The sequence below is a fragment of the Natator depressus genome, chromosome 16, assembly GCF_965152275.1.
Source record: "Natator depressus isolate rNatDep1 chromosome 16, rNatDep2.hap1, whole genome shotgun sequence".
In the NCBI taxonomy this organism is placed as follows: domain Eukaryota; kingdom Metazoa; phylum Chordata; order Testudines; family Cheloniidae; genus Natator; species Natator depressus.
The window spans coordinates 17,306,867-17,333,975 of NC_134249.1; the positions used below are offsets into that span (position 1 = coordinate 17,306,867).

Here is a 27,109-nt window from a genome sequence, read left to right on the forward strand (position 1 = left end):
TTAATCCAAACCCCACATCTCTGAACACAAGAATGTACGACAGCCACTTGTGCACGCAGACAGCAGAAAAACTACACAGACAAGCTTCCACAGAGGCAGGACTTCCAAGGACAGACAGGCATTCTGGGAACAGCTCCTTTTCTAGGGTGATGGAATTCATAAGAAAACTCAGCCCTGCACATTTCTCCCTCCACCCAAAAGCTCGGGGCAAAAAGCACCCAGCCAACACAGCAATTTCAGCCCTTGCTTCCACATTTCTGAGCTTTCTGTTCTTGTTAACTTAAGCTTGCATTTCCACAAACTATATACAGAGGCAGCCACGCATGGCCACATGCTGCTCACACACGAGGGCACAGCTTAGGGCACAAGGAAGAGGAACCAGAATGTCACTGTGGGTGGCCCTTAGTACACAAAACAACAATAGGTATCACTGCATCGGATTAAACAGAGAGAGTGTCTGACGGTAACTCACTCCACTTCAGAAGGACTCAAACGACGTAGATCTGACCCCCAAATGCAGGGACGTGGTGCAGGAGATGGAGGTCCAGAGATGGAAGTGTCTAGACACTATAGTAATGGGTGCATTTGACATGCAACAACATCATTACAACTTAGAGACGAATCAAAACCATAATGATTTTTCTGTCTTCTTCCAGCCATGCCTCGGGGGTGGGTTCCCAGGGAGCCAGTACTTGACCCATGGGTTTGGTTTTTTTGGCAAAAATAAGATCTGCCCAGCAATGATTTGAAAACCAAGAAAAAGCTACCTGCATTTTTGACCATCACTATTCGCAGCCTTGATAGGCCAGAACTAGAACCACTTATCTGTCCTCAGTCCCGCTGCTAACCTAGGAATGTGTATAATTAAAATGAGAGCCAGATAAAAAATAACCCTGGTTTGGAGGCATGTGGGGAGTACACAAAGGGATTGGGCTTACAAAAAATCAAATATTTTAGTGTTTTGCAAAACCTAAATCTACCACTTGATTTTAGAAATGAGCAAAACGAACTCTGACAGACTAGAGAATTAAAGGTTCCGTGTTTAACCTGGATGGAAAAAATCTCTGCATTGAAAGCATGAACCCAAAAGCTTGTCTTTTTCACCAACCAAAGTTGGTCCAATAAAAGATATTACCTCACCCACCTTCTCTCGTGAATATAATAGAAATGCATCCAGCAGATGTAATTATTTATGTTATGGCAGTGCATGCACATGACCAGGGCCCCTTTGTGCTACACATGGTGTTCAAACACATAGGGAAGACAGAGTCCTTGCACCGAGGAGTTGAAAAAGCAGAAAAGGTTTTATTCCTCTTTTAATCTATGAATAAGAACTAGGTATCAAAGGATGAGAGATATCAATTTTAAAATCTTGAAGGCTATGGTAACCAGAAATATTCATAGATAGATATTTTTAGGTCAGAAGAGACCATTATGATCATCTAGTCTGACCTCCTGCACAACGCAGGCCACAGAATTTCACCCACCATTCCTGCAAAAACCTCACAATTTACTTCCTTTAATAAACCTGTTAGTTTTAAATGCAAGATGTATTTTGATAAAACTTTTTCTCCTTATATATCCAGCACATTTAAGGAAGTTTTATTTAATAAAAAAATTAAAATATATCTTTTGTGCATTGAATTTGAATTTCCATCCAAACAGAGCTTGACACCAAATCACAAGTATGAAAGCTATCATTCACCATTTTTTAACATCATAAAAAATGTAAAAGTTAAGAATCTGGGGGAAAAAACACAAAAAAACCCCAAAGTCAAGCTATATAATTGTTTAAATAAATGTGTACAGAAATAGTGTAACCTTCTGGTTAGCAAAAAGAAGCACCAATTTTAGTGCCAAGCTTATTAGTTGCAAATCAACATGTTTTAATGGTTACCAACCAATGAGAATCAACCTCTCTTTAGGGAAATAACTGAAGTACAAATGCAAAACACAATTAAAATTGATGCTTTAAATCAAGGTTTCCTGATTGTTGATTTAAATCATGATTAAAATTGGTGCTTTAAATTGCTGTGATTTAAAATGATCCACGCTGGTTTCTAGCTGCCTGTTGAGCTCTTGGGACAGGAGTGGAATGGGGGGCTTCTCCTCTTGAGGGATTAATCCTCAACCCTCTCCACAGGGGCCAATCCATTCTTCTCCTATCCACGCACCATTCCAGAGCAGCCACTCACTGCAGCTCCACTACTCTGTAAATAGCTGCCTATTCAATAATCCACCAGCTTTAGCTTGTAACTCATCAGTTGGCTGCAGTTCAAACATGTTTTAGCTGTGCAATTCCAATCTCACTTCTGTTTTTTCCACACACGCCCCCACCTCCCACTCCACTGGATGCCTTTAATGCAGACCTGGTTACTAAAGTGGCAATAAAGATCAAGTCAGTGTTTGGGACTGGCAAGAGGAAACAAGGATCTCTGTGTCAGTGCTAGCATCTCTAAGGTACAGACATTCTCTGCTGATGAAGATGACTGCCAAGGGATCTGACCTTGCCTGTACACAAATTAGCACTGCTTTACTTTAGCCGGTGCAAGGCCCTGTGTGGACACGCTTATTTCAGTTTAAGAGGAGCTGCTCCTAACTGACTTAAGCTAAACCAGAGCAAGCCCCACAAACTCAAATAAGAGCGTCCACACAGGGATGTGCACCAGTTTAAATAGGATTACATTCAGATCTTAATTAATCTGGTACAAACTCTCTGCCTAGGCAAACCCTAAGAGTCAAGAACTTCAGCATTTTAAGAGTCCTGGTGACCCCAACTGCTTCTCTTGGCAGTCATCAAATCACTTAGGAAAACATTTTCCAAAAAAAGCATGCACTAATTTCAGGTGTCCGACTTGGGGCATGCATGGACTTTGTTCAGAGGTGATGAGCTCTCAACTCCAGCAGAAACCAATGGGCGCAGCTGGTTCTCAGACTTCTGCAAGGTAGGCTGGTGTATGAAAAAGGGGGGCAGCCAAAGTGAGTGGGCTATTTTGAAAAGTCAGCCAGAATCTCTCTACCTCAGCTTCTTCCCCTTTTACAGGGAGGAGGAGGTCACAAGGTCCTAGATACCCAGATTCGTTTGCACCCTTGTCTGGATCAGCCATTGCATCTGCACAATGTAACGGCACTGAAGCGGCTAGCGAAGGGTTCCCAAAAAGATATATACAATCCCCAGACACCCCACCGAAAGTCTATGGCCTGAGTGCTCTGCAAGCTGCAAACCCCAACCCCACCACTGATCCGCATGGCACGGCAGGGTCAATGCACTCAAGTAACCCAATTCAATGCTGCTACTGTATTAATTAAGGCAGAGAGGGTCTCATTGTACAGTCTAGCCAATCAAAAAACCACCCTCTCTCTCTCTCTCTCTCCCTAGCTTTCTTTTTGTTGTTGTTATTTAGGGTGACCCAGTAAACAGCTGAAGTAGAGAAAATGCAGGAAAGGTCCACTGAATGGAGCGGCCAGCGTGGGGCTGTTCGTGAAAGGCAGGGAGAAAGAAAACGAGGGCTTTTGTTCTCCAGCCATGCTCCCTGTCCCCGATTCCGGACACAGCTGACGCATGACTCTTCCATTTGTTAGTGCTGTGCTTTCTGGGTTGTTCTGCACCACGTGAGGGGGTTCAATCCCCCCCACCCCCAGCCGCTCCCCACAGCCTTCTGACTGCCCAGATTTCATGACAGAGCCCTATGCTGCAGTATCTCCTTCGGCTCCACCACCGTGAAATGGGAGTGTGCCTGGCAATGTTGATTAGTTGGAGATTTTCCTCTCAGATGGTTACCCTCCCAGCCCCCAGAGTCGGTTCTGCCATGGGGGGGGTGCAAGGGGAGGAGAAAAGAGAGCTGGAGGGGAGGAGACCTGACAGCAAGCGCTTCTGCTTTGTAATTAGGAAAATCTCATATTATTGGACTGCAGAGATGGCGCCCACAGGTCGGTAGGTGCTTGCAATCAGGAAAGAGAGTCACAGGCCAACAAGTTGACACCTGGGAGCTGAACATCAATATCTGGAATTAAAGCTGCCTGGTTTTCACAGGTGCTGAGCTACTGAAGACGATGGGAGCTGAAGGTTCTCAGCACCTTTGAGAATCAAGTTACTCTCATTTAAGGGCCTAACCTGTGCACCGAGCAGCCTAACTGGTAAACACCCAGGTCGCAACATTCTGACCACAGTTCCTGCCCAAAAGGGTCCAAGGGCCCAACCCTGCATACACTGCTGAGAGCAGCCCCAGCGAGGTGGAGAAGAGTACCCAGGCTCTGTGCCCTCAGCGCACAGGATTAGGGCAACATCAGGGCTTGAGAATGGTCTTCTCTGCTACCTGCCTGAACATAGTCCCTTGATCCCCCTCATCCCTGCTTGGCCAGCACTGCATTTGTGGATGCATAGCCTGCAGCACAGCCCACCCCAGCACCACCCAAAAGCTGATCATCTGGCGATGCAGCCAAGAAATCCCCTGTAACACGAAGATTTAAAATCAATATCCTAGGCTATATGTCCTAGGGTGAGGCAGCTTCTGCCCAGGGGCCATTTCCCCTGCCCCGAGCTAGCACTTTTGAGGCCACGTTCTGGGCAGGACAGCAGCACATTACAGATATTAGGGACCGCCTTTCAGTCATGTTACCAGAGTACCTGCAGCTCCCATTGCACAGAAAATCAAATAATAAACACTGAGCAAAGTCAGCTCATCCCTAGACGCAGCAATTAACAAGCCACTGCAGACACATGCTGGTGGGCTAACTGGTCTGCTCCTCCCACTCAAAAACTTTCCAGAGCTGGATTAGCACTCAGTTTCCCTTTGCAGAGCCTCATTCACCTGCTCCGGATTACCAGCTACCCGCCGCGACAGAGACTTATCCCCTCAGTCTGAATTCCAAGCCACGTTCCTGTTTAGAATGGTTTCTCTAGGGCAAGGACTGCTGGAGGGGCCTCAGCAGCCCCAAAACAGCTGTTGGGATCCGTAGGCAACATCCACCGTCACTGCGTAAGCACTGGTGTGCAAGAGAGGCAGAGGTTCCTGCCTTCCACCCACAACTCTTTGGGTTTCAGGGGCTGAGCGGAAGGAAGGACCACCCTGAACTGTCCCCTCTCGCGACACCAGAGCTTTGTGGGGAGGTTCTGAACTCTCTAGCACCCCATCCACTTTCTCTGTTCACCTGCATGGGATCAGACTCCGGGCCCTGGAAAGGACTGGAGAGGTAATTACTTCAGTGCAATAAAAGGTTGTTACAGCACTGATGGCCCAGATCCAAAGCCCCAAGAAGTTCTCACAGCTTGGAGAAGATGCAACTCAACAGCCAAGCATTCAGGGGCTTCTCTGCAGGATGTCCAAAGCTTCCCAGGCTCATTCAGACCCATCTACACATTAGCAGAGATGGGTCTGAATCCACTCCAGGGCCAGACACACTCAAATCTGGGGGGCATTCAAAAAAATCCAGAGATGAAAGTTATGGCACAATCCAACATGATCAGAAACACTGCAGGAAACAGGGGCTTAGTTACATCACCCTGCCAACAGTAAGCCATAGCGATGTCCTGAGTCATTTAGATGCTCGCAGAAGCGAGAGAGAGGCCAGTGCCTACACTAAGCTAAGCTGCATTGTGATGACCAGGACGCCATCACTAAATGACATCATCAAGAGACAGCCAACCAGCCACAGAGCTGCAAACTAGCAACAGGCAATGGTGTCGCACCATCCATCCAGAGGCTCCAGCCAAGGGATTTAAACACCAGAGGCAAGAGAAAAGTTTAACCAAAACATCCACTTTCAAAAGTGCAGCTGAGTAAAGACAAGCAGGAGGAAAGTTCTGTTGTTTGACTAAGGCAAACCAAACAACAGCCTTCCCCTGCCCTGCTTTCAGTGACACTCCTGGAAACTACACGGAGAGCATTTGGGGAAAGATCAAGTCAATCCTGGCCTTACTCACTATAATAGCTACATCCTGCAAATCCTCATTTCCCATTGACTTCAACTGGAATTTGGTGCATGGAGCCAGACCCTGCAAGAGAGAGGGGCCAAAGGCAGAACCATTTACCCAGACCTTTTTGAACTTTATGAGGGTTCAGATAAAACAAACCTAGAGCTGAATTACCCCAAGTTTTTGGCCTGAGCTGAAAGGTTCAGCTGGATCCAAGTTTCCTCAAAGTTCCAGGGGTTTGGAGTCAGGATTTCAACTTCAGTTCCCGTCTACAGTTTTGGCTCCAAACAGTCTTGCTTTGTCCAGCTTCACTAAGAGAAGGAATTTGTGTGTATACACACGCACATACATGTTCCTTGAAGTTAATTCAGGTTAAAAAAACAAAACAAACAAATCTATTAAACTGAAAACATCAACCTCAAACAGGCACCCGGAGCGGACTCTCAGGTTTCGCGTCACTATGGAAACATGTTCACTATAAAGAGAGGGGAAATCTCAGTGGTTTTGCTCTGTCATATAGAAAGACATTCTGTATTACGGGTAGGGAACACTTTAAAAGCCAGTTTTCCATACAGGCATTCTGCTCAGCTGTTATTTGTTAAAATGTGGTTAACAGAGAGAAAAGCAACTCTAAAAATAACACCTCAGCATTCCAGATTAAGTCACCACCATTGACTTTCCTATTAAATCTGCTTCGTTTGCAAGTCAAAACAAAATTTTTCTTCTCTCCCCCACTCTCCCAAATGCCAGCACTGAAAGCTCAACCCTGGTGAATGGAAATTTAAGCTGTGTTTTTCCTGCTTCCTACAGTATCAGCAGCATCAAGGACTGAGAAATCAGAATTTAGCCGGGCAGCTGCGTTCATGGTGCACAATTCAGAAAGCACCCAGGAGCCAATTTGAGCAGTAAGAAGAGGCCATTTCCCTCTGTACAGTCACATTTCTGAGATGAACCCAAGCAAAAGACCAGCTGAGTAATAAAAACAAACCCACTGTTGTTTAGTTATGCAAGATAAATATGCATTACACATGCATGTATGCCAGCTCAAAGCTCTGACAACACTCTGACAATGCCAGCTGTTACGTTACTGCTGCTCCTCAGGTATGTTTGGTAGTTATTTAATGTCAAATAACTGTCCTGTTAAAACCAAAACAAACTGGAGCCCTGGGGACACATGCACTATGTTCATTAACTAATTAGCATTTGCATAGCACTAAAGGAAAAGAAAGCCATAGACATGCTCCATGTTATTGCCAAGTTACAGTTATTATTTTCTCATACTGCAGTAGAGCCAGAGGGTTCCGGACACATTGTGCTAGGCGCTGTACAAACACATAACAAAGGCAATCCCTGCCCCAGAGAGCTAACAATCCGTTACCAGTGTTGCCCAGTGATTAATCTGGAGAGGAACTCTCTTTTCTCCAATTTCTATGGCATAAGGGAATTCATGGCAGGACAGCACAGAAAGCAAAGCCTCACCCTTTTTAAATCTGTCTGAACAGAATTGAGGACCCTTGCATGCAAACACCTTTATAGGCAGGAACAACTCCATCAAAGTCAGCGGGGCTGCTTACATATTTATTTTTGCTAACTGCATGTATTGAAACTAGCTATTAAAAGAGCTAGAGACACAGATCACCAGCTGTCTCCAGAGACATACCATTTCCTACCTGGGGGAGGGGAGGACGAAATTTAAACGCACAATTTAGCCCTGAAGCCTAGCACTTGGTTTTCACTTCCCCTCTGCTTCACAGCCAGCCTGAGCTGAACCAGTCAAGCAGTGGTGGATCCATTTACAGGGCAGGGGACCTAGGGACAGTTCCACAGAACCAGCTGGTGTTACTGTGCTCCTTCGCTGTGTCTCTTCCTTTAATTGCCTTGGGAGCAATGTCCAAGTGTATCTTTATTGAAGAGGGAGCCCAATCTAGTGCATTGTGGGTAAAGCATGGATTGAACAGGCACATGACAACAGGATTTAACAGCACTTTCTGGAAGCGGCTACGTGAGAGTCTAAAGGGGTTTGGATTTCCATTGTCTTAAACAGTTTTTTCTAGACTTGGCAGTACGGTCTTCCCATGTTTGCAGACAGCCTGAGACAACAGCTCTAACAGTTGTGTCTTCACTGCACAATTAATCCAGGCTCTTACCTGGGTTTTAGCCCAGAATCCTCTACCATCCACACAGAAAAGCCTCTGACCCAGGTTTGGAGGTGCTTTACGCTAGTTTACTCAGGTGGAGGGATGGGTCAGAGCCGAGCTCAGTTCCAATCTATCCACTTTGCAGTAAGGATGGGAGCAAAAGTCATTTGAGTGCTGCTAAAGCTCCAATCCCACAATTCCCCCCCAAAAGACAAACAGGTTCACCCTCAAATGAGTGTGCAGAGCGCTCTAGGATTCTCTCCCAAAGAACCATAGGATACAGCTCCAGACACATGGGGCAAGTACATAACCAGTGAGGTCACAGTAACGCGAGAAGGGCCTTGCAGTGGGGATGCTAAGGCTGACCCAGGGGCCAGTCACCCAGATTAACAGTGCAGTGAAGACACAGACTAAGGGCCTGATGGAAAACCTACTGAGGTCAATGGGAATCTTTCCACTGATTTCAATGGGCTTTGGATGGGGCCTGCCTTGAGAGGTGTGAACTGCATCCATCCAGCTCAATAGGATGTTAACCCTGAGATGCTAACTATGACAGTTTAAGTAGCAAGGCCACTTAACTATTTCACCACTGACCAGTTTGGATGGGTCTGTTAAAATGTAGGTTTGTGGACACAGTTTCAATAGAACACTTGCCCCTTGCAATATAACCCTGAATGTATTCTCCAGATAACCAACATCAAAGCCATTTGGGGGATGTTGGGGGTGGGAAAGACGCTCATACAAGTCAGTTTTACATTGCAGTGCACTGATGCTTACATGGAAAAGAGAATGACCCTCTGGGGCCGTTTGGATAAACTGCATAGAGCATCATATAAAACATTTTTAATTAAGGTAGCTTTTATGTAGACTGCAAACTATCTGGACTGTAAGCTCTTTGGGGCAGGGACATTATCTTTGGATCTATAAGGTGCCTAGCACATTTATAGCACCAGACAGACAATACAATCCATTGATGGGATGCGTCCTATCACTCAGCATTCCCTTTGAAGGGTCCAGTTACCCATATGAGCACATTCGCATGTACTCCCTTTGCAGATACCATTATACGGAGGAGACGCACAAATTCCACCACAGACCGAGCGCATGCTGGAATTCCACTTCCCAGAAAGTGAAGTCACGGGTAAGACGCTCTCCCCATATGTGGCCAGCTCAGCCGGCATTGTATCCAAATCCCATTCCTTAGCAACAGTTTTTCCCCCCCTTGCTGGGTCCATCGGCAATGCAGAGATATTTGTGAGCTGCAATAGCACCATAGCGCTGCAAAACCACATTCCTTGTGTTTATTTATACAACTGCCTGAAAAGAAGAGCCACTGGGCAGTTCTGACTGCAATGGCGCTGGAGAAAGTACAGATTAGGAGGACGCTAGGCCTTTAAATGTGGTCTGGAGTGACCTAAATAAGCTCCTGACTGCTGTTTCAGTTATACAACCCAGGGGGGGACGCAGTGACTGGCAATTAGTCAAAGTGCCAGAAAGGATGGGCCTGCCCGTATAGATGCCATTTCAATGACAAGCCCAGCCAAAGTGCAATGGAGGAATATAGCGTTCACTGACACTCCTGGACTCACTGCCAATGGGTTACAATCACAGCCCCCAGGCCTCCCAAAGGGAGGACCAGGCTTCCCAACACACAACAGTACCAAACCGGCACAGGCATCCCTTTGTTATCCCATTGAGAAATCTCTCTGTGAGCAGATCCTGTTCCACCCCCGAACAGCCAATACTCCTTTGCCCTTTCCCTCTCTCTAACTGAGGTTTGACTTCATGGGTTTATGGCAATGCCCTGAGTACGAGGAAGGAAGTACTGGAAGGGGTTACCTAGGGAGGTGGTGGAATCTCCATCCTTAGAGGATTTTAAGGCCCAGTTTGACAAAGCCCTGGCTGGGATGATTTAGTTGGGGTTGGTCCTGCTCTGAGCAGGGGGTTGGACAAGATGACCTCCTGAGGTCTCTTCCAACCCTGATCTTCTATGATTCTAAGGATCAAAGGAGATTCTGTAACACACACCCCAATAGGGGACATAAAACTAGTACTCTGCAAGTGACATGAGTCTTGGTCTCCTCCCACAGGTTCCTCCTACTCGGCCCCAGCTCCTCAACATTAGCTTACAATCACTTCAGCCTGGGCTTTATCACGGCTTGGTTGCTGGAGAACTAAAAGATAGCTATATTATACTTCAATCAAATCAAAGCCAGCTACTATTTATTATCTGCATTCCAGGAGTGCCGAGGAGCTCACTGTGCTAGGTTTGGTGCAAACAGAACTAAAAGACGTTCCCTGCCACAAAACCCATTGCAGTCAATGGAGAGACTCCTGTTAGCATCAATGGCCTTCGGATCAGGCCCTATAAGCCTAAGTCACCGGTTCAAATCCAACACTCAGGTGCTACTGATCTGGGCAGATGTGACGTGAATTTGACAGTATCCAGCCCCAATATCACTGGAACTACTCAGTCCCCTCACGGGTATTCTCACCTGGGAGGCCAAGGAATAAGTGGCCAGGCCAGGCTGAGAACCCACACCTCCTTCCTCATCCCTGCCAGGTGATCCCCCTAGGGCAGGGCAGAGGCATGATGAAGGGGTGGGTGGGGAAGCCTGAGCCTGTGGATAAAGAAGAGGTTTCCTCTGCCAGGGCTGCCAATCCAGCACCAAATCCACTTACACCCCAAATAGATCTAGGCTCTGGAAGGTCTCTCCCTCCTATGGAAACCGAGACAGCAATCTCCAGGTAACACGATCCTTATACAAACATACTTGGAAGCCTCTCCCCCATCCCGCTTTAATGGTATCAAACAAAAAAAAAAAAAAAAAAAAATCCTGCCAGCCCGGCTGCTTATGTTCTTCTGCACACACAATCACCACCTCCTCAGCCCGCTTCGCAGCCGGGGCTGCACCTTTTGGAACAGTGCCAGAAGGTAGATCCCCATCCAGGAAATACAAGCACGATTGCCCTGCGGGCTGCAGGAGACTATCACGCTGCAACTTGAGCTCAGAGGAGAGCACTCTGTGCAGACAGGATCTCTGCTCCCCAAACCAAACGCGGGAGGCCAGGGGAAGAGATGTCTCCTCTCCCACAAACAATACCGTGTGATGCACTGGTCCAATGAGCAATTCATGTTACCGAGGGACCAACTAAACAACAGCAGGCCTCTTTATTGTCTGTGGTACAAGTACAGCCTGGGTGGCAACCGTACAACCTTCCCCCAAAGCAAGGAAGATGCAGCATGTGTGTATAACAGAACCTGAATGGAGACATCAAGATGATGCCTTGGAGATGGTACAGAGAGCAGTGTGGGATTGTTTGCACCACAGGCATCGCAGGAGATCAGCTGAGGCCAGGAGGAGAATATGCACTTAGCCTGATAAACAGCTTTTCATGAAGCCCTATTATAAGCACTTGTCCTTTGTTGGACCAATCGGTGAAGCTGTGGCCCAATGCATAGAAAAGGTTTGAGCCAGGAATGCATAAAAGCCAAGTCTGGAAAAAAACCCACATTTTTTGCCATGTGTTGATTAACATACGGTAAACTTCTAGCTTGGACAAGGTGGATGTCGTTTTAACATGTATCAGCAGGTCAAGGTAAACCCTAGGCTCTCCCCTGACCTTGATTACAGGGATTCTTCATGCATCCCCAGGCGTTTAGAGACAGATTATCAATGGTTTTTCTAACTTCCATTCACAGTCCATTAACAGGCATCAGGTTTAAAAACAAACATAAGGAAGAACTTCTTCACACAACACACAGTCAACCTGCGGAACTCATTGCCGGGGAGAGTGTGAAGGCCAAAAGTAGAACAGGATTCAAAAACGAATGAGAAGTTCATGGAGGGTAGGTCCATCAATGGCTAGTGGCTAAACAGTCAAGGACACAACCCCAGGCTCTGGGTGTCTCTAAACCTGCAACTGCCAGAAGTTGGGACTGGACAACAGGGGATGGATCACTCGATAATTGGCCTGGTCTGTTCATTCCTGCTGAAGCATCTGGCGCTGGCCACTGTCAGAAGCTACTGGACTAGATGGACCAATGGTCTGACCCAGTGTGGCCATTCTTATGTCTCCAAAGCTTTTCTCATTTTAAAAAAAAAAAAAATAAATAAACTGAGTTCTTCCCCCAGGGTAAGTCCCACAGAACGACTTCATCTCTGCTTTTAGTCACACCAGGCTGCTGCTGAGGAAGTTGCCACAACAGCACTGAGTTAACAGTTTGTCATTCTCCAGTTGTTTTGTCACAACAAAACACAAAAACACTCAAAGAGGAACGAATAGGCCCTTATACAATACAATCAGAATAGCAGCACTTTCAAAGCATGTTCCTTGTGAGGCTCTCAAAACCATTTACTAGCCTTAATCCACAACACCCCTCTTGGGTAGGTAGCAATATGCCCATGTTATAAATGGGGAAACTGAGGTACAGAGAGAAGTGACTTGTCAATGCTCACACAGGGAGAGAGTGGCAGTGTCAGGAATAGAACCCAAGAATCCTGATGCCTAGTCCACTGCTCTGACCACTAGACGACTCTCTTTCCCTCAATCAACAAAAGGGAGAAGTACTGAGATAAGACACCCCCCCCCCCAGTTGGTCAGAGGATTGCGGGGGGGGGGGGGGGAGGGGCCATTAAACCAAACAAATAACCAAGCAGGTGCCTCCTTCAGTGTTTTTACCATAAGGCTGCCAGCAGGGGGTGATGCAAGCCAGCTCTGTTCCTATACCATGCCCCCAGTCACCCTTTTCCAACCCCTGCTGCGAGTCCTGGGGTCCTGCCAAACTTCTGAACTCCAAGCCCCGGGCCAGAGTGCACGAGGGATTCACTATGCTCAACCGTTCTCCCACCAGGAGAAGCGCAACAAGCAGAACGGCGCCCCTCCCCGCCCACTTGCGCCGAATGCTCTCCAGGCCAAGAGCCAGGCTCCGCGAGCGCAGGGGGATCTGCCAGACATAACAAGAAGCAGATGATGTGCTCTAAACAATGTCACTATGCCCACCCCTGAGAGAGAGAAGCAGGAGGAAGGGGGAGGGAAGGAAAACAGACTCAATGGCACATTTGTGTACTTTCTACAGTGTTGACGGGGCCGGTCCCTAGAACACCTGTCATGGGGAGAGAGGACCAGACAAGCAAGGCCTGGGGTGACACAGCCAACGCCCCATGAAGCCAGGTTTTTCTTCTCTCCTGCTGGTAATAGCTCACCTTACCTGATCACTCTCGTTACAGTGTGTATGATAACACCCATTGTTTCATGTTCTCTGTGTATATAAAATCTCCCCACTGTATTTTCCACTGCATGCATCCGATGAAGTGAGCTGTAGCTCACGAAAGCTTATGCTCAAATAAATCTGTTAGTCTCTAAGGTGCCACAAATACTTCCTTTCCTTCCCGTCTCAGATTTTGAGTGACCAGGGCTCTACATGGGCAGGGAGCTGTTCAAGGAAGTTGCCTCTGCCATGGGGACTGGCTGTTAATCCCAGTGCTACCTACTCTGCCCTGTAACCTATTGAAATCTGGTCTTCCCTCCATCCCCAGCTATCTGTGCAGTAATCCCAAAAGTTTTAATGGTGATCCTCTCTCCAGCAAGACAGATCCAGGGCTGGATAAGCATAGGGCTGTAAATCCTGATGGAAATGGATCTTGCTGACCCATTCTGGTTTGAATCTCTTCATCACCACTGGGACACGTGCACACTTCAACTTCCCCCATCCCACCAATGGAGGGAACTAGACAGAATGAATGAGCCCGCTGTGAAACACAGCATTAGTTATCCAGGGATTGATGGAAGGTCCCTGAACACTCACCACCCTGAGCCAAAGCCACTATCCTAGTGAATGAATGGCACAGTGCTCTTTTTGACCCAGAGGACTGAGAAGTGGTTGACGGGCATAGCCCTGGCTTGCAGAGACATACCAAGGGATGCTTTGTGGGTCTCCAACATTGACCTGAGAGCCCCCTGTTCCCTTCCTATGTTATGCTGTGCTATGCCAACTCCCTTCCCTGAGCTGAACCTCTCATTTGATCAGGGTCCCCCATGTTTTCCCAACATGTGAAGGTTTCATAACCCAACTCCTTGCTGACAAAAAGCAGCCACCACCCTGCAGGCTGTTTTGTGTGTCACACATCCCCCTAGAAGGGCAGCCTGGATCTGAAGCCAGCAAGAGCTGCTGGGGGCTGGTGCTAGTAGAAACAGCCAAGGTCTTGCCCTAGAGTATGACAGTTTTGCATCCTCCACTGAGTGTCCCATTAGGCCAATCCCCATGGTCTTCCTCACCATGGGGGAGGATGCTTGGGTCTTTCTTTGCAACCTGGACAGGCCCAAAGCCTTCACAGGCAGCTAGAGTCACAGCAGACGGGACCGCAAGCCTCCAACAGGATGCCAGACTCTCAAATTAAATATTTAAAGGCCCTGGTTCTAGCTCTCCGCTCCCTTCCGCTAGCTGCATCAGATGGCGCGCATCTCTCTGGTTTCTCCTAATAGATATTCCAGCTTGGCAGCAGGCCTGCCAGAAGGATAATGGCATAAGGGGGAGTAAAGAGATCACAGAGGACAGCTATTTACCCACTCCTAGTGAAAGGCAAAATGTGCTGCCAAAATACCTTCAACTGTGCTCCTCTCCTTCCCAAACAGCCTGCACCATATGCTCCGGCCTCCCTCGCCATGCCAGGGCTCAGCTTCTGAGCATCAGATACACAACACAAGCCAGCATCAGAAACACACTAGGCAGAGACCGTGCAAACTCATAGGGACCCCTGGCTTGGTTTGCAGGTGCTATCCGGAGAAAAGGAAGCATGCACACTCTCCCCAACGGTTACCTGCACTGTAAAGCAGCTAAGGACTCCCAAGTGTTTTTTAGCTATGATGTCAATAACCCAGAGCACCAAATCCCAAGGGGGAAATCAATCCTCTATAAAGCCTGCGTTGTGTGGGGAGGGGGGAATGAAACACAAAGCCTTTACGCGAATCCTGGGGCAGGCGTTCACACGGTCTAAGCCGGGGTAGTCAATAGGCAGACCGCGGGCCAAAGCCAAACTACCAGGTGCTTTGGAACAGACCCTGAAATCGTATTTACTTATTATTGGGGGGGGTGGGGAGAATTTATTATTTTCCCTGGTGCCCGGACCTTGACATGGCCCTGGTGCCTCCATGGGACAAGCTCCCCTCGTTGGAAAATAATAATTTACCACTCCGGTCTAAACCACAGCGTGCCCCCGGACTGAGCTCTGCCGAGACCCAGCGGGGCTCTCTCCCCACCCGGGGCCCAGCAGAGCCGCCCCGCATCCCGCAGCCGGGCTCGCTCCGGAGCCCGCTGCCAGGCCCCCCGCAGCCCCAGCCTCACCTCCAGCGGGGGCAGGTCGGGGTCGAGCTGGGTGAAGCTGTGCAGCACCACGGGGCGGCCGCCGCTCTCGCCGGCCACCTCCAGCCTCACGCCGTCCCACAGGCTCCGCATCCTCCGCGAGCTCTCGAACATGGTCTCCGGGCTGCCCGCCCCGGCATCGCGCCGCGCCGCCCGCCCGCGCTTCACCATGGGAGCCGCCGGGCCGCTAGCCCCCCATCGGGACCCGCTGCCGGCGCGGCGCGGCGCGGCTCTGGCTCGCTCTCCGCCGCAGCCCCAGCCCAGCGGCGGCTCCGACGCGCCCCGAGCAGCCGGCGGCTCCCCTGCGCGCAGCGGGTTTGTCATGCACGGGGCAGCCTGATCCCACCCACCCGTGGGAGAAGCCCCGGCGTCAGCCCGCCCCGCCCCGCCGCGGCCGAAAGGGGAACCCGCAAAGCCAGGCGCTGGAGCCGGCCCTTCTGGCGGGGAGGGGAAGGGCAGCGGCTCGCCTCAGCCCCCAGCGGATCGGCAGGATCCGGCAAGGACGGGAGTCGATCCCCACAAAGCACCCGCGACGGGAAGCTGGAGCGCCGGGCTCTCAGAAGAGCTCAGCCGGGGGAAGCTGCTTTGGGAAACAGGGCCCTGGGGCCTCCATGGGAGATGCTCCCCTCAGCTCAGCTCTTTGGAAAATCTGGCAGTGATCATGAGCCCTTGAAAATCTGACCCTGGCAGGGAGCTTTAAATGGCAAGAGACACACATCTGCGGCAAGAGAAACCCGCACAGAGAGAGAGGCAGGACTGGTCTGCCTAAGACAAGCTGCACCCCTGTAACTCAATCTATTTAAAATCAATCTAGTCACAGCAGCGGGAATCCCTGCTGGAGACAAATTTAACCCCCTTCACGCCTGGTTTAATGTTGATTTAATTTAGCTTCGTAAATTATCAAATTAAACTAAACCAAGTAAGCGAAGACTACAAACTCCTCGGGGCAGGGACTGTCTTTTTGCCATGTGTTTGTACAGGACCTAGCACAATGGGTCCTGGCCTAGGACTGAGGTCCCTAGGTGATACAGTAATAATAATTCAGTTTAAGGACACGTACATTAGTGGTTTGCATGGGTGTCTAGGCAGATTATAATTTGATTTAGTTACACCATTGCAACCTTTGTAATACAGACCAGACCAGAGAGAGAGATTAACCCTTAGCACCACATATTAGGGTGACCAGAGGTCCCAATTTTATAGGGACAGTCCCAATACTCAGAGCTTTTTCTTATTTAGGTGCCTATTACCCCCTACACGCTGTCCCGATTTTTCATACTTGCTTTCTGGGCACCCTACTCCATGTTCAAAGCACTGAACAATCACATAACTCCCAACAGTTCCCGCTTTCATGGGGACTGTCCTGCTTTGACCCCTGAAGCCCCAGATTGCAAAGAAAGACCACAGCTGAAGCAGCTCCTGTCCCACAGGCCTGGATGGGCTTGGCTCCCCGCTCTGAGCTTTGCAACCTGGTCCCTAGTGCACAGGGTTTCAGTGCTGTTCAGGTTTGGCCTTGACCCCCTGATGGGGGCACGGGAGGGGAGCAGCCACCAGGCAAAATTTCAGTAGCACCACTTGCTCAGATTTGGCCAGGTTGCCCTGCCGCCATCAGGGGGCTGGGCCAAACCTGAGCAGTGCTGCGACCCTGTGGCACCAGGGGCCAAGTCACAATGGCCAGAGTGGGGAGCCCAGCCAGCCCTGCGGGACAGCTGCTGCGGGGTCAATCCAGGACAGGCTCGCTCTGCAACTGCCTACCCCGGGGACAGCACCTGACACACACACACCTCCCACCTGCGGGGGGCAGGACCTGTCCCACCTTAGCTACTGGAAATGTTGGAAGGTATTATGCAATCATTAACTACCTAGGGCTGCGGGTCATGGTCTGTGCCACCATTGTTCAGAAGAGGAAGCTGAGATACAAGGAGATGAAGTAACTTGCCCAAGATCTCCCAGCAAGTCAGTATCAGGATGTGACCATTGGTCTGATGCAGCGTGGACATTCCTTGGTGCCCTCGGTGGGTGCAGAAGGCCTGAGAACAGAACCAACTCAGTCCTGCTGTACCAGAGATCAAGGGGCTACAGGTGAAGACTCCCATGCAAATGGGTTACAGCAGGGCTGAATTTGACCCAGTACATGGTTCATGATGCCAGCATGGGGAGGGGGTTGTGGATCTTAACCAATGGGCTCTGAGCCCCCAAACAGATGCTGAATCCACATATTGTAACTATTATTAAGTACCAAAAAGAACCAGGCAAAACTGTTCACTAGCTGTCACTGCTGCTAAAAGGTGCAATCCTGCAAACATGGAGTGCCAGTCCCAAGGTCAGAACCTGGACTTTCACGTCTCAGTTTTCCGAACAGCTGAAAGAATATTAAACTCTTTGTGTATTCGAAACCCCACAGCCACATTACCTAGGAGAACATCAGGCTGAGATAAGTACATCCAGCTGTATTTTTAGATTAGCACATGAGCAGTTGGAAGCTTCTGCCAGGATGATGGGTAAAGAAAGGGTTAACAAAGCCAACACTAAAGTGATAATGAGTCAACTTGAAAGTTAACAGCCCCCTGAGATGAATGAGAGTAATCCGTGCTATTGTCCCAGCCTATCTGCAGACTCCAAAGGAACAATGGTGCATCAGTTGAAAGGTGATCAGCCCAGACACTGGAAGGCTACAAATTTTTCCTTGTTTTCTTAAACTCCAATTTAGGGACTTTAACAACGAGCAAAAATCACAGGAAACCAGCAGAGACCCTGAACCTACAATCAGCAGACTTTTCTTCCTTTTTGGATTTGAATGCAGTCCTGGCAACATCTGGAAGTTATAAATAGGGACACATGGGGAGGTGAACAGGGGCACTCCTTTGAAATCGGTTGGATGGGTATTTTTTATAGGGACTCAGTAGAAAAAAGAGAGAGATTGTGCTTAACACACAGAAAGTGTCCCTCCTAAATAGAGAGAGTTGGCAATCCATGTGTGTGATTGCTAAAATTCAGGGCTCTCACCGGTAGCTGGATGGGCATGTGGTGAAGGCACAGGACTGGAAGCCAGGACATCTAGACCTCGCTACCTCACTGCATTGGTGCAGCTGTGCCACCGTGAGCTCTAATGTAGACATACCCTTAGATTGTAAGTTCTTTGGGGCGGATACTGTCATTTGGATCTGTATTTGTACAGCATCTATCATAATGGGGTCCTGGTCCATGACTAGGGCTCCTACACACTACCACGATACAGACTAATCATCATCACTTTCTGTAGGCAGACCCATGCCTTTCGCACCAGTCTCCAGTTCAGCTGTGTTTGTCCTTTATTAAAAGATGCAGCTCCACTAGGTGACTAATTTTTGCTGGTCCCTTGGTTGGCCACTCAAGACAGTTTCCCTGGAATAATACTAATGATAGTGGGTAACAAATAATACACGACAGGAAGTAAACTATAAAGCTTTAAAAATAGCTGGACGGTTTCCTCTCTGTTCTCCTGGGATCTTTCTGGGCCTGAAAAACAAAACACTCAAACCACAGTCACTGGCCCAAGCGCAGAACAGTTAGTACTGCCAGCCCCACGCATTCAATAGTCGTGAACTAGCCCTCCCAAAATCATGAGATTATTAAAATGTTTCATGACTTTTAACCTAATTGGGGGTTCTTTACCTCCTACTTTTGACCATGTAGGATGCACTCAGATCACATTTTTCAAGCCTTTCTTCATAACCATGAAGACTAGAAATGTACTATTTTTTAAATGAGGCTTTCACATGACTCCAGGAGCTGGGGCTTTAAGAAATAACATGAAACATGACACTTGTGATAAAATGGCAATGTGGGTTTTACCCACAGCAGAAAGGTTTCACAGCACGTTGAGTGCTTTGGCCTAACTGTGCTCCCACTGACGTACGTCCGTGGTAAACCTCCTATTAACTAATGTGGGAATAGAATTAGGCCAATGAATAGGAATTGAGCATGACGCAAACTCCATTCCTTTGTGTCCCTCTCTAATCAGTGCTGGAACCACACACACACACACTCTCTCTGTCTCTCTCTCCTTGAGGCTGTGTCTGTGTGTCCCTGATCTCCCTCTCTCTCTCCTTCACTTCCTACCAGTTCCTCTTTTCCTTCCCTGCCTGCCTTGTGCATTTCCTTTTCCCTTTGGTTACTCCTGTCTCTCTTCTTCATCCCTGCCTGCCATAGTCCTCCCCTTTCCCTGTTCATTTATCCCCCCCAGTCTGTGACCCCCCCACACGCCATCACACCTGTCGCACACACACCTTCCCTGTGCCTCTCTCTCTACTTCTTCCACTACTCCCATTTCTTACTTCTCACACAGTCCCTCTCTAACCCCAGGTTTCTTCATTCCTCTCTCCTATGGTATCTCTTCCCCCTGCCCCATTCCCTGTGGCCACTTTCCTCATGTCCCCCTTACAGCGCTTCCCATCCCCATCCTACTCCTAGATTTGGCCTATCTGTATAGCCCAGGATCAGCAGGGCTCTGTGCCGGCTGCACGTGGGCTCCTACAGCCTTCCTCCAACACCCTAGGGGGCACACTTTCTCTAATGCTGGCACCAACCTACTGTAAACATTCCGGAGTGGGGGGAAGAGGTACTGAAAGGGTTGGTAGGAGGTGGCCACGTGGCCTAGGTCACATCCCTTAGCATTAGTACTGATCATCAGCACCAGCGTTGCTTTGCAAACCATGTTAATTTCCATGTGACCCCTGAGCATGTATCATCACCGCCACTTTACAGATGGGGAAACTGAGTCAGATCCAGCACCCACTTTCCAAGCCAGGCCTCTGGATCACTCTGCATCTGTCCACCTCTTGACCTCTGCTTCTTCGAAGCACTAGCCAGAGAAATGCTTAGTAACCTCGCCCCTTGCACAGAACAATCAGCAAGACCGGGCTGCCGGGCGTCAGAGGGAATTTACATTCAACACACCAATGTGTTTATTTCCAAACACTCAAAGAACAAAACCCATCCCAAAGACAGAGTTCAAATCCCACAGAGACGATTTTAATCACGTTCAGCCCCTCTGGGCCCCAGGCTTTTTCTGAGCCTCTGCGATCTGTCCGATATTCCAACATTTTTCTCCTGGCCCATCAGCACTGCTCACCTTCAGGCTGCGTCAGTGTTTCTGTTCTAATCTCCAGGTGCCGGGCTTCATGCTGGCTGGAGTGGCAGCATTTGGGGAGCTTATTTGAAGACAATATTATATTTAGACACAAGGATTCAAAGTGCCCAGTCCTCAAACTGTATTTGCCCATTTAGCAATTTATTTTGGAGAGGTTAGGAAACCAGGTGATTGCCAATCCTCTGAAATGGCCCCCTGGTTCTCATCCCAGTCCTCCATCCTCAGTCATTTAAGAACCCCTTCTTTTCTGCGGTTTGCATTCTCCTTTCCTGACTGCCTTACAACATGCCACAGAGGGGGAAAAATGTCTAGTGGTTAAAGTGCAGGACAGAAGGGCTTTATTCCCAGCACTGCCACTGACTCACTGTGTGACCTTGGGCAAGTTTCTCAAATTGTCTGCGCCTCAGTAACCCCATCTGTAAAATGGGGATGATAATACTTGTCTCCCACATTGGGGGTGTGGGAGCTGTGAGGCTCAATGCATTAATGGTTTTAAGGTGGTTTGAGACGGAAGGTGCCAAACCCACACAAATAATGATCCCGGAGAGAGTATGCTGCTTTGAAACTTACGTGTGGCCTCCTCCCCTCCCCACCCTGGGAGTTGCATACACAATACTCCAGTGGCCCCCAGATCCTGCAATAGACTGCCTTAGGGGCTGGCTGGGACCTCACGGCATCAGGGTACGGTGGGGTGAGTTAAGGATGGGATCACAAAGCCATCACTTTGTACCACTCAGCTTCTCTTCGTTTACGTTACAGCCTGATTGATGCTTGAACCATCCTTGCCTGCGTGTTCTCAAGTCCAGTGTAACCCTATAGATGGCTCTTTGCCTTTTGCTTCTGCTCAGCCACTTTGTCACTGTGGCAAGGAAGGAACAGGGGGACGCAGAAAACAGAAACAGCCCTGCTGTGTCCCAGTCACCAGGATAGCAGGGCCCTCTCTCACCATCAGGTTTAAAGATTCATGGAGAGGTTAAGTGTTTGTTTGAACTTCAGGACGAAACCATTACAGCTGGGACAAGGCAGCAATCTACCACTGTGGGGCTACAAACTATGGAGCGGGTCCAGAGGGCTCTGTCCTGCTTCCCAGAAACAAGAGGAAAGGGGGAAATGGATTAAGTCAATGGAGATAGACATACCTACCTCAAGGGGAAAGAGGGAGCAATAAATGACACATCTAAAGCTCTGCCCACACCGGATCTCCAGACCTCACCCCAACTTCCCTGTACAGCTTTAACCCCCTGTGGTCCTCGCTAATGCTTTCCACCTGTTTGTACTTCCTACAGAACAAAACAATCCCACTGCAATCCCGCTCCCCACGCAGCACGGTTCCTGCTTTTCCATCCTGATGTTGGCTCAGAGAGTGACAAAGCTCCCCGCCCCCCCGCACCAACGTGCTGTCATCACACACTGATGCCTCACATGTCAATACATTGTTTGGATAAATCCCCCACATTCCCGTTGCCATACACTGACCCTTCGCTCCTTATCCGCATGCCTGGGTTTCTCCACCCAGACAATGCACAATTCCAAAATGTCTGTTCATACGGAACATTGGCATTGACAAGTCCTGACGCATAGGCTCGTGTAACTATACAAATATCTCAAGCAGCTGCCCTGGGATCGTACATTGGTCTCTGAGTTATACAATGTACATCTCCCTCAGGCCTTTGAAAGCAAAAACGCTAACAGAGAGGAGCAGGCATCAGAGCAGAGAATTCAGAACCCCTGTTTTCAGCTCTCCGTTTAGGAAGGGACAGGCACGTACCATCTAATCCTAGGGGAGTGTCCCCCCGAATATTATCAGCTAGTGACTTCTGTTGCTTCAGAGAGTTTGGTAAACTCCCAGGCTGAGAGGCAGCCTGGTCTAGTGCAGTGGTTCTCAAACGTTTGTACTGGTGACCCCTTTCACATAGCAAGCCTCTGAGTGCGACCCCCCGCCTTATAAATTAAAAACACTTTTTTATATATTTAACACTATTATAAATGCTGGAGGCAAAGCGGGGCTTGGGGTGGAAGCTGACAGCTCATGATCCCCCACGTAATAACCTTGCGAACCCCTGAGGGGTCCCGACCCCCAGTTTGAGAACCCCTGCTCTAGTGGTTTGTGGGGAATACTGTAGGCTGGGCATCAAGCTGTCTGGGCCCTAGTCCCAGTTCTAGTACTAACTCACTATATGGGGTTGGATACGTTACTTCAATGCTCTGTGTCTCAGGATATGTCCTAATTTACAGGAGTGGTAGAGGGCTAAATTCATTGCTGCTTGTGAGGCACTCTGGATGCAAAGGACTGTGGAGTACAAAGAGTTATGAATTATTAGTCCCAGTGCTCTGTTCAGGTTGACTTGAACTGAATCCTGAACCAAAACTTTTTTGTTGTTCCATTTTATTTTTAAAAACTTCCATTTCTGCGCCCCACTGAATTTCCTGGTCCAAGCCAGGGCTGGACGATGTGCGTCAGAACACAGCCAGGAAGGAGGCAACCATCACACTCCTATCCCAGTCAGCAATCCCTAAGAACAGTTTTAGGATCTGTTTACATAGGGAAATTCACTGGAATAGGAATTACAGAATTGGTCCTTGGGAATAAGTGTGTCTACATGGGAGCAATTGCAGAACTATGAATAGCTATTCCGCTTTACATTCACATCCTACCTTAATCTGGAAAGACTTTCCCAGGTAGACAGCTCCTAATTCCCTGAGACATTCAGCCTGCTGTTTCAGATCTGAGAGGTCTGCACCATTTGACTCAGCCTCAGGGTGCTTCGCAGGATGGAACCACTGAATCTTTTGAACTGATTGGGATTCTCTGTTTTGCTGATTAAAAAGCTTGACTCTGGCTTTGTACTCTGTGCCCTTTCTACCCAGTGGCACCTGTTCTCCAGCTGGGATATATTGCTCTTCCTCAGCAAAGCCCGCTCCCCCCACAGGGAGCCATGGACAGGGCCGGTGCTAGCCCATTGGGGCCCCTCAGCAGGAATATTTTGGGGGCCCCCTCACAACACATACTAATGATTAATAGGGTGCCCCTTGAGCTGCTTGGGGCCCTTAGCAATTGCTTATTCCTAGAGCCGGTTCTGGCCATAGATTAAGCCACAAGTGCTAGCCCAGGAGCTCAGTTCTCCTTCCAAGTTGCCTTTAAGCATACACACTGTCTCACACAGCCAGACCAGCTCCTAATTACAGCTAGTGCCCAGAAGCAGCACAAGGACGCAGGCACCACCCCCAGGCAATCAGAATTCAAAAGCCCCTGTCTGACAGTTTTGCACAACACCTCTCATGCAGGTGCTACCTCTGGGGAGGTGCTCAGTGGCTATATAACAGTACACTGCAACACGACACAACTGTTATTAGGAGGAGAAGGGAAGCTTACCTTAGCCAATGTAAACTACATGCAGAATTTAGAGAGGCACAATGTAGCTATTTACATTGGGATTTGTCCAGAAAACCAGAGATAACAGCTCTACTTTTGTGCAAAGTGTCATGGGATATTTTAATGGTCACAAGAGGCCAGCGTGATGCGTGTCACTGTGAATTTGTGTTGCCTTTGTTTTCCATGTGTTACACCTTGTATGGGAACTTGAACTTTACATGCCCTATAACTTTATACGTCTAAGCACTCTCCCTGTGAGCACAGTTCAGCAGCCATTTTGATCTCAGGGCTCAGCCTTTTACACAGAAGAGACCACACTGTGTTCTCCCCGGGAGACTTGACTTTTGTTCTTTCTTGTGCTGTTTTGCTTGAAAGGATGCTGTTAGCTTAACATCACCCTTCTCTCTGAACATTTTCATCTGTGATTGTAACAAGTACCAGCTAAAGCGACTACAACTGAAAGAAAATAGAGGAAAAATATTTTTCCTCGATTGTTTGACAGTGATTTGTATAGAGTCAGTTTCACTGTTTTCCCAGTTGAGCCACTTAGTCAGTTTCTCCTGTTGCTTACATGGGTCTTTCATACAGTAGCAAGTGTGACAGGGTCGGGCCAGATGGCTATAGTAGAATAATAGAAGGCAAATATATTAGCCCCAGGCTAAGTAGGTCCCTTTTCCCTGGGTAAGGTAACAGGGAATGTTCCAGAACAATCAGGAACCTTCTGGAGACAATTAAGACAGGCTGATTAGAACACCTGCAGCCAATCAAGAAGCTGCTAGAATCAATTAAGGCAGGCTATTCAGGGCACCTGGGTTTTAAAAAGGAGCTCACTTCAGTTTGTGGTGTGCATGTGAGGAGCTGGGAGCAAGAGGCACTAGGAGTTGGGAGTGAGAACGTGGACTGTTGGAGGACTGAGGTGTACAAGCATTATCGGACACCAGGAGGAAGGTCCTATGGCGAGGATAAAGAAGGTGTTGGGAGGAGGCCATGGGGAAGTAGCCCAGGGAGTTGTAGCTGTCGCCCAGCTGTTCCAGGAGGCACTCGACAGCTGCATTCCACAGGGCCCTGGGCTGGAACCTGGAGTAGAGGGCAGGCCCGGGTTCCCCCCAAATCCTCCCAACTCCTGGTCAGACACAGGAGGAGTCGACCTGGACTGTGGGTTCAGAAAAACGGCCAAGCTGAGGGCTGCCGTGAAGCTCCAAGGCGAGCAAATCTGCCAATAAGCGCAAGACCCACCAAGGTAGAGCAGGAACTTTGTCACACGAGGAAGAGAGAAATATTTTTCATAGGAAAACGTGGTTGGGAAAACACTAAAATTGGCCAGGACACAGGGCAGGTGCACTACCTAAATACTTTAAATTCCGTTTTCAAATTGAGACTGTCCCTTTATTCTAAAATAAAAGTAATTTCACACCATGAGCACGTAGGATTTGCTCTTTTGTACAATGAAACCCAAATTGGGTGAACCTCAATGTTGCACTTGATCCAAGTGGTGACATCTCCATCCAACACCATGCTGGGAGATCACAGGCCTGACTCAGGAGGAATAATGTCAATTTCTCTTCACCGTCATCATTTCCTGAAATTCCTACGTGCTCCTCACAGGTCTCTTACTCAAGGAATGACAGAGCCCATCCCTGCTTATCTTAGCAGACCAGATAACAACTCGAGGCTGTACAGACGCACAGAACAAAGTCAAGCTAGCTCCCGAGTCCCAGCTGCCTCATCATTTCCCAAAAGAAAGCCCAAGCTATAAAGGCACTTACTGGGCATAGCTTATTTTCCCCTCCCCACCCACTAGGGACTAGAATCTATGGAGGATGTTCTATGTATTTCGCTATTTCTTCCCCTTACGTTGAATTATTGGAGGGTGGGGGGATAAATGAGTGGAATGTACATAAGCAATATCTCCAAGTTATATACAGTAGTATTAATTATGCAAAAGAGTGCACAGCAGTGACGCTAACCATCAACTGCCTGTGAAATATTGACCACAGCAGGAGATGCCAGGCCAGGGGAGAGTCTAATGGTCACAGCGACCAAAGCAGGAAATTGTCTGGATCTCACAGAGAAGCAGTTCTGTCTGGGTCTAATCAATCCAACTGCATGTGGGTTTTTTGGGGAAGGGGGGTGGGAAACAGATTTGAATTGGAACCCATTCTTTCTGATTGAATCTACACAGTTTGTTCACAGTTTTCTCCTTCACCTTCTTCTTAAGCAGCTGAGAGAGACAATGGGGGAAGGGACTCAAGACTTACCAGGGCGTTCCTGATTCTGGGACATTTTGGCTGCATGAAGCCGAAGTGGGAGATAGCTGTGAAGTCCAAGGAGCATTTTGCCTGCAGCTGTCCTATAGCATCCTTCTAATGTCTGTGGCTGCACAGTTCACACCAGATAAAGCTCTCCCACACCCTGCACAAAGCCCATGTATATTACGGGCCGTGCCTTTCCGTACACAGTTCCAGTGGGCCTAGAGAGCATCTTCACTTCCCCACACGCTGCATCTAGAGGGGTAAACATTAGCAAAGTGCAAAGCTAATGGCTTGTTAAAACTCCCGCTCAGTTCAGTAAACCTAGCTTTTGGTTTCCAAGCCCCAGTCAAACCAGAAGAGAATTATCCAGGGGGCATAAGAAGCTCTCTCCTGAACCATGCCTGCATCCTCCCCTCCATCTGGGCTTTTAGCACGGGCTTTGCAGTTGGTGAAATAGCTGGTGTTCTGGGTGATGGACTGTTTCAGCTGATCTGGGAAAACAGCCAACTTGCATAAACCCCTCCCTCTCCACTCCTTGAGCCAGCATTAGGATGCTGGGGGGCCCTCACTGACATTATCTTTGGGGCGGGGTCATCCCCTCACTCTCACACAACCATCATCTTTAGCCTTTCTCTGCCCTCCTCCCCACCCCTGCTCGAAGCACTCAGACCACAGCACCTCCAAGTATAATTTGGGAACCGGTTTGCAAACTTGGGGGGTTGGTGTGAGGCATGAATTGTGGGCAGCGGAGCTTGAGGGTCTAAGAAATCAGGCTCTGGCTCCGCTCTCCTCTCAAGAGCAGTGAGTACATTTTTTCCAGCAAACCACATACAGCCAAAATGATACATTTAGCTGAATCGAGTAAAAGGAGAATCTCAGAAACAGCCTTTGGCACCCGATCAACAGAGAAACCTCATGAGACAAAGAAGAAACTTTGC

General features: G+C 48.6%; 1 protein-coding gene across 4 annotated transcripts in view; it reads right to left on the minus strand.

Moving 5' to 3' along the window:
• Nucleotides 1-27,109, minus strand: part of RALGDS (ral guanine nucleotide dissociation stimulator) — a 98,337-nt gene that overhangs the window by 25,895 nt on the left and 45,333 nt on the right. Inside the window, exon 1 of one of the 4 annotated variants that reach the window (XM_074973335.1) lies at nt 15,398-15,757. The exons of 2 other annotated variants lie outside the window; for them this stretch is intronic. In XM_074973335.1, coding sequence (XP_074829436.1) covers nt 15,398-15,739 — 342 coding nt within the window. In that variant the 5' untranslated portion in view covers nt 15,740-15,757. Of the gene's footprint in view, nt 1-15,397; nt 15,758-27,109 lie in introns of those variants that run through there. One more of the 4 variants, XM_074973331.1, reaches the window with a different exon arrangement.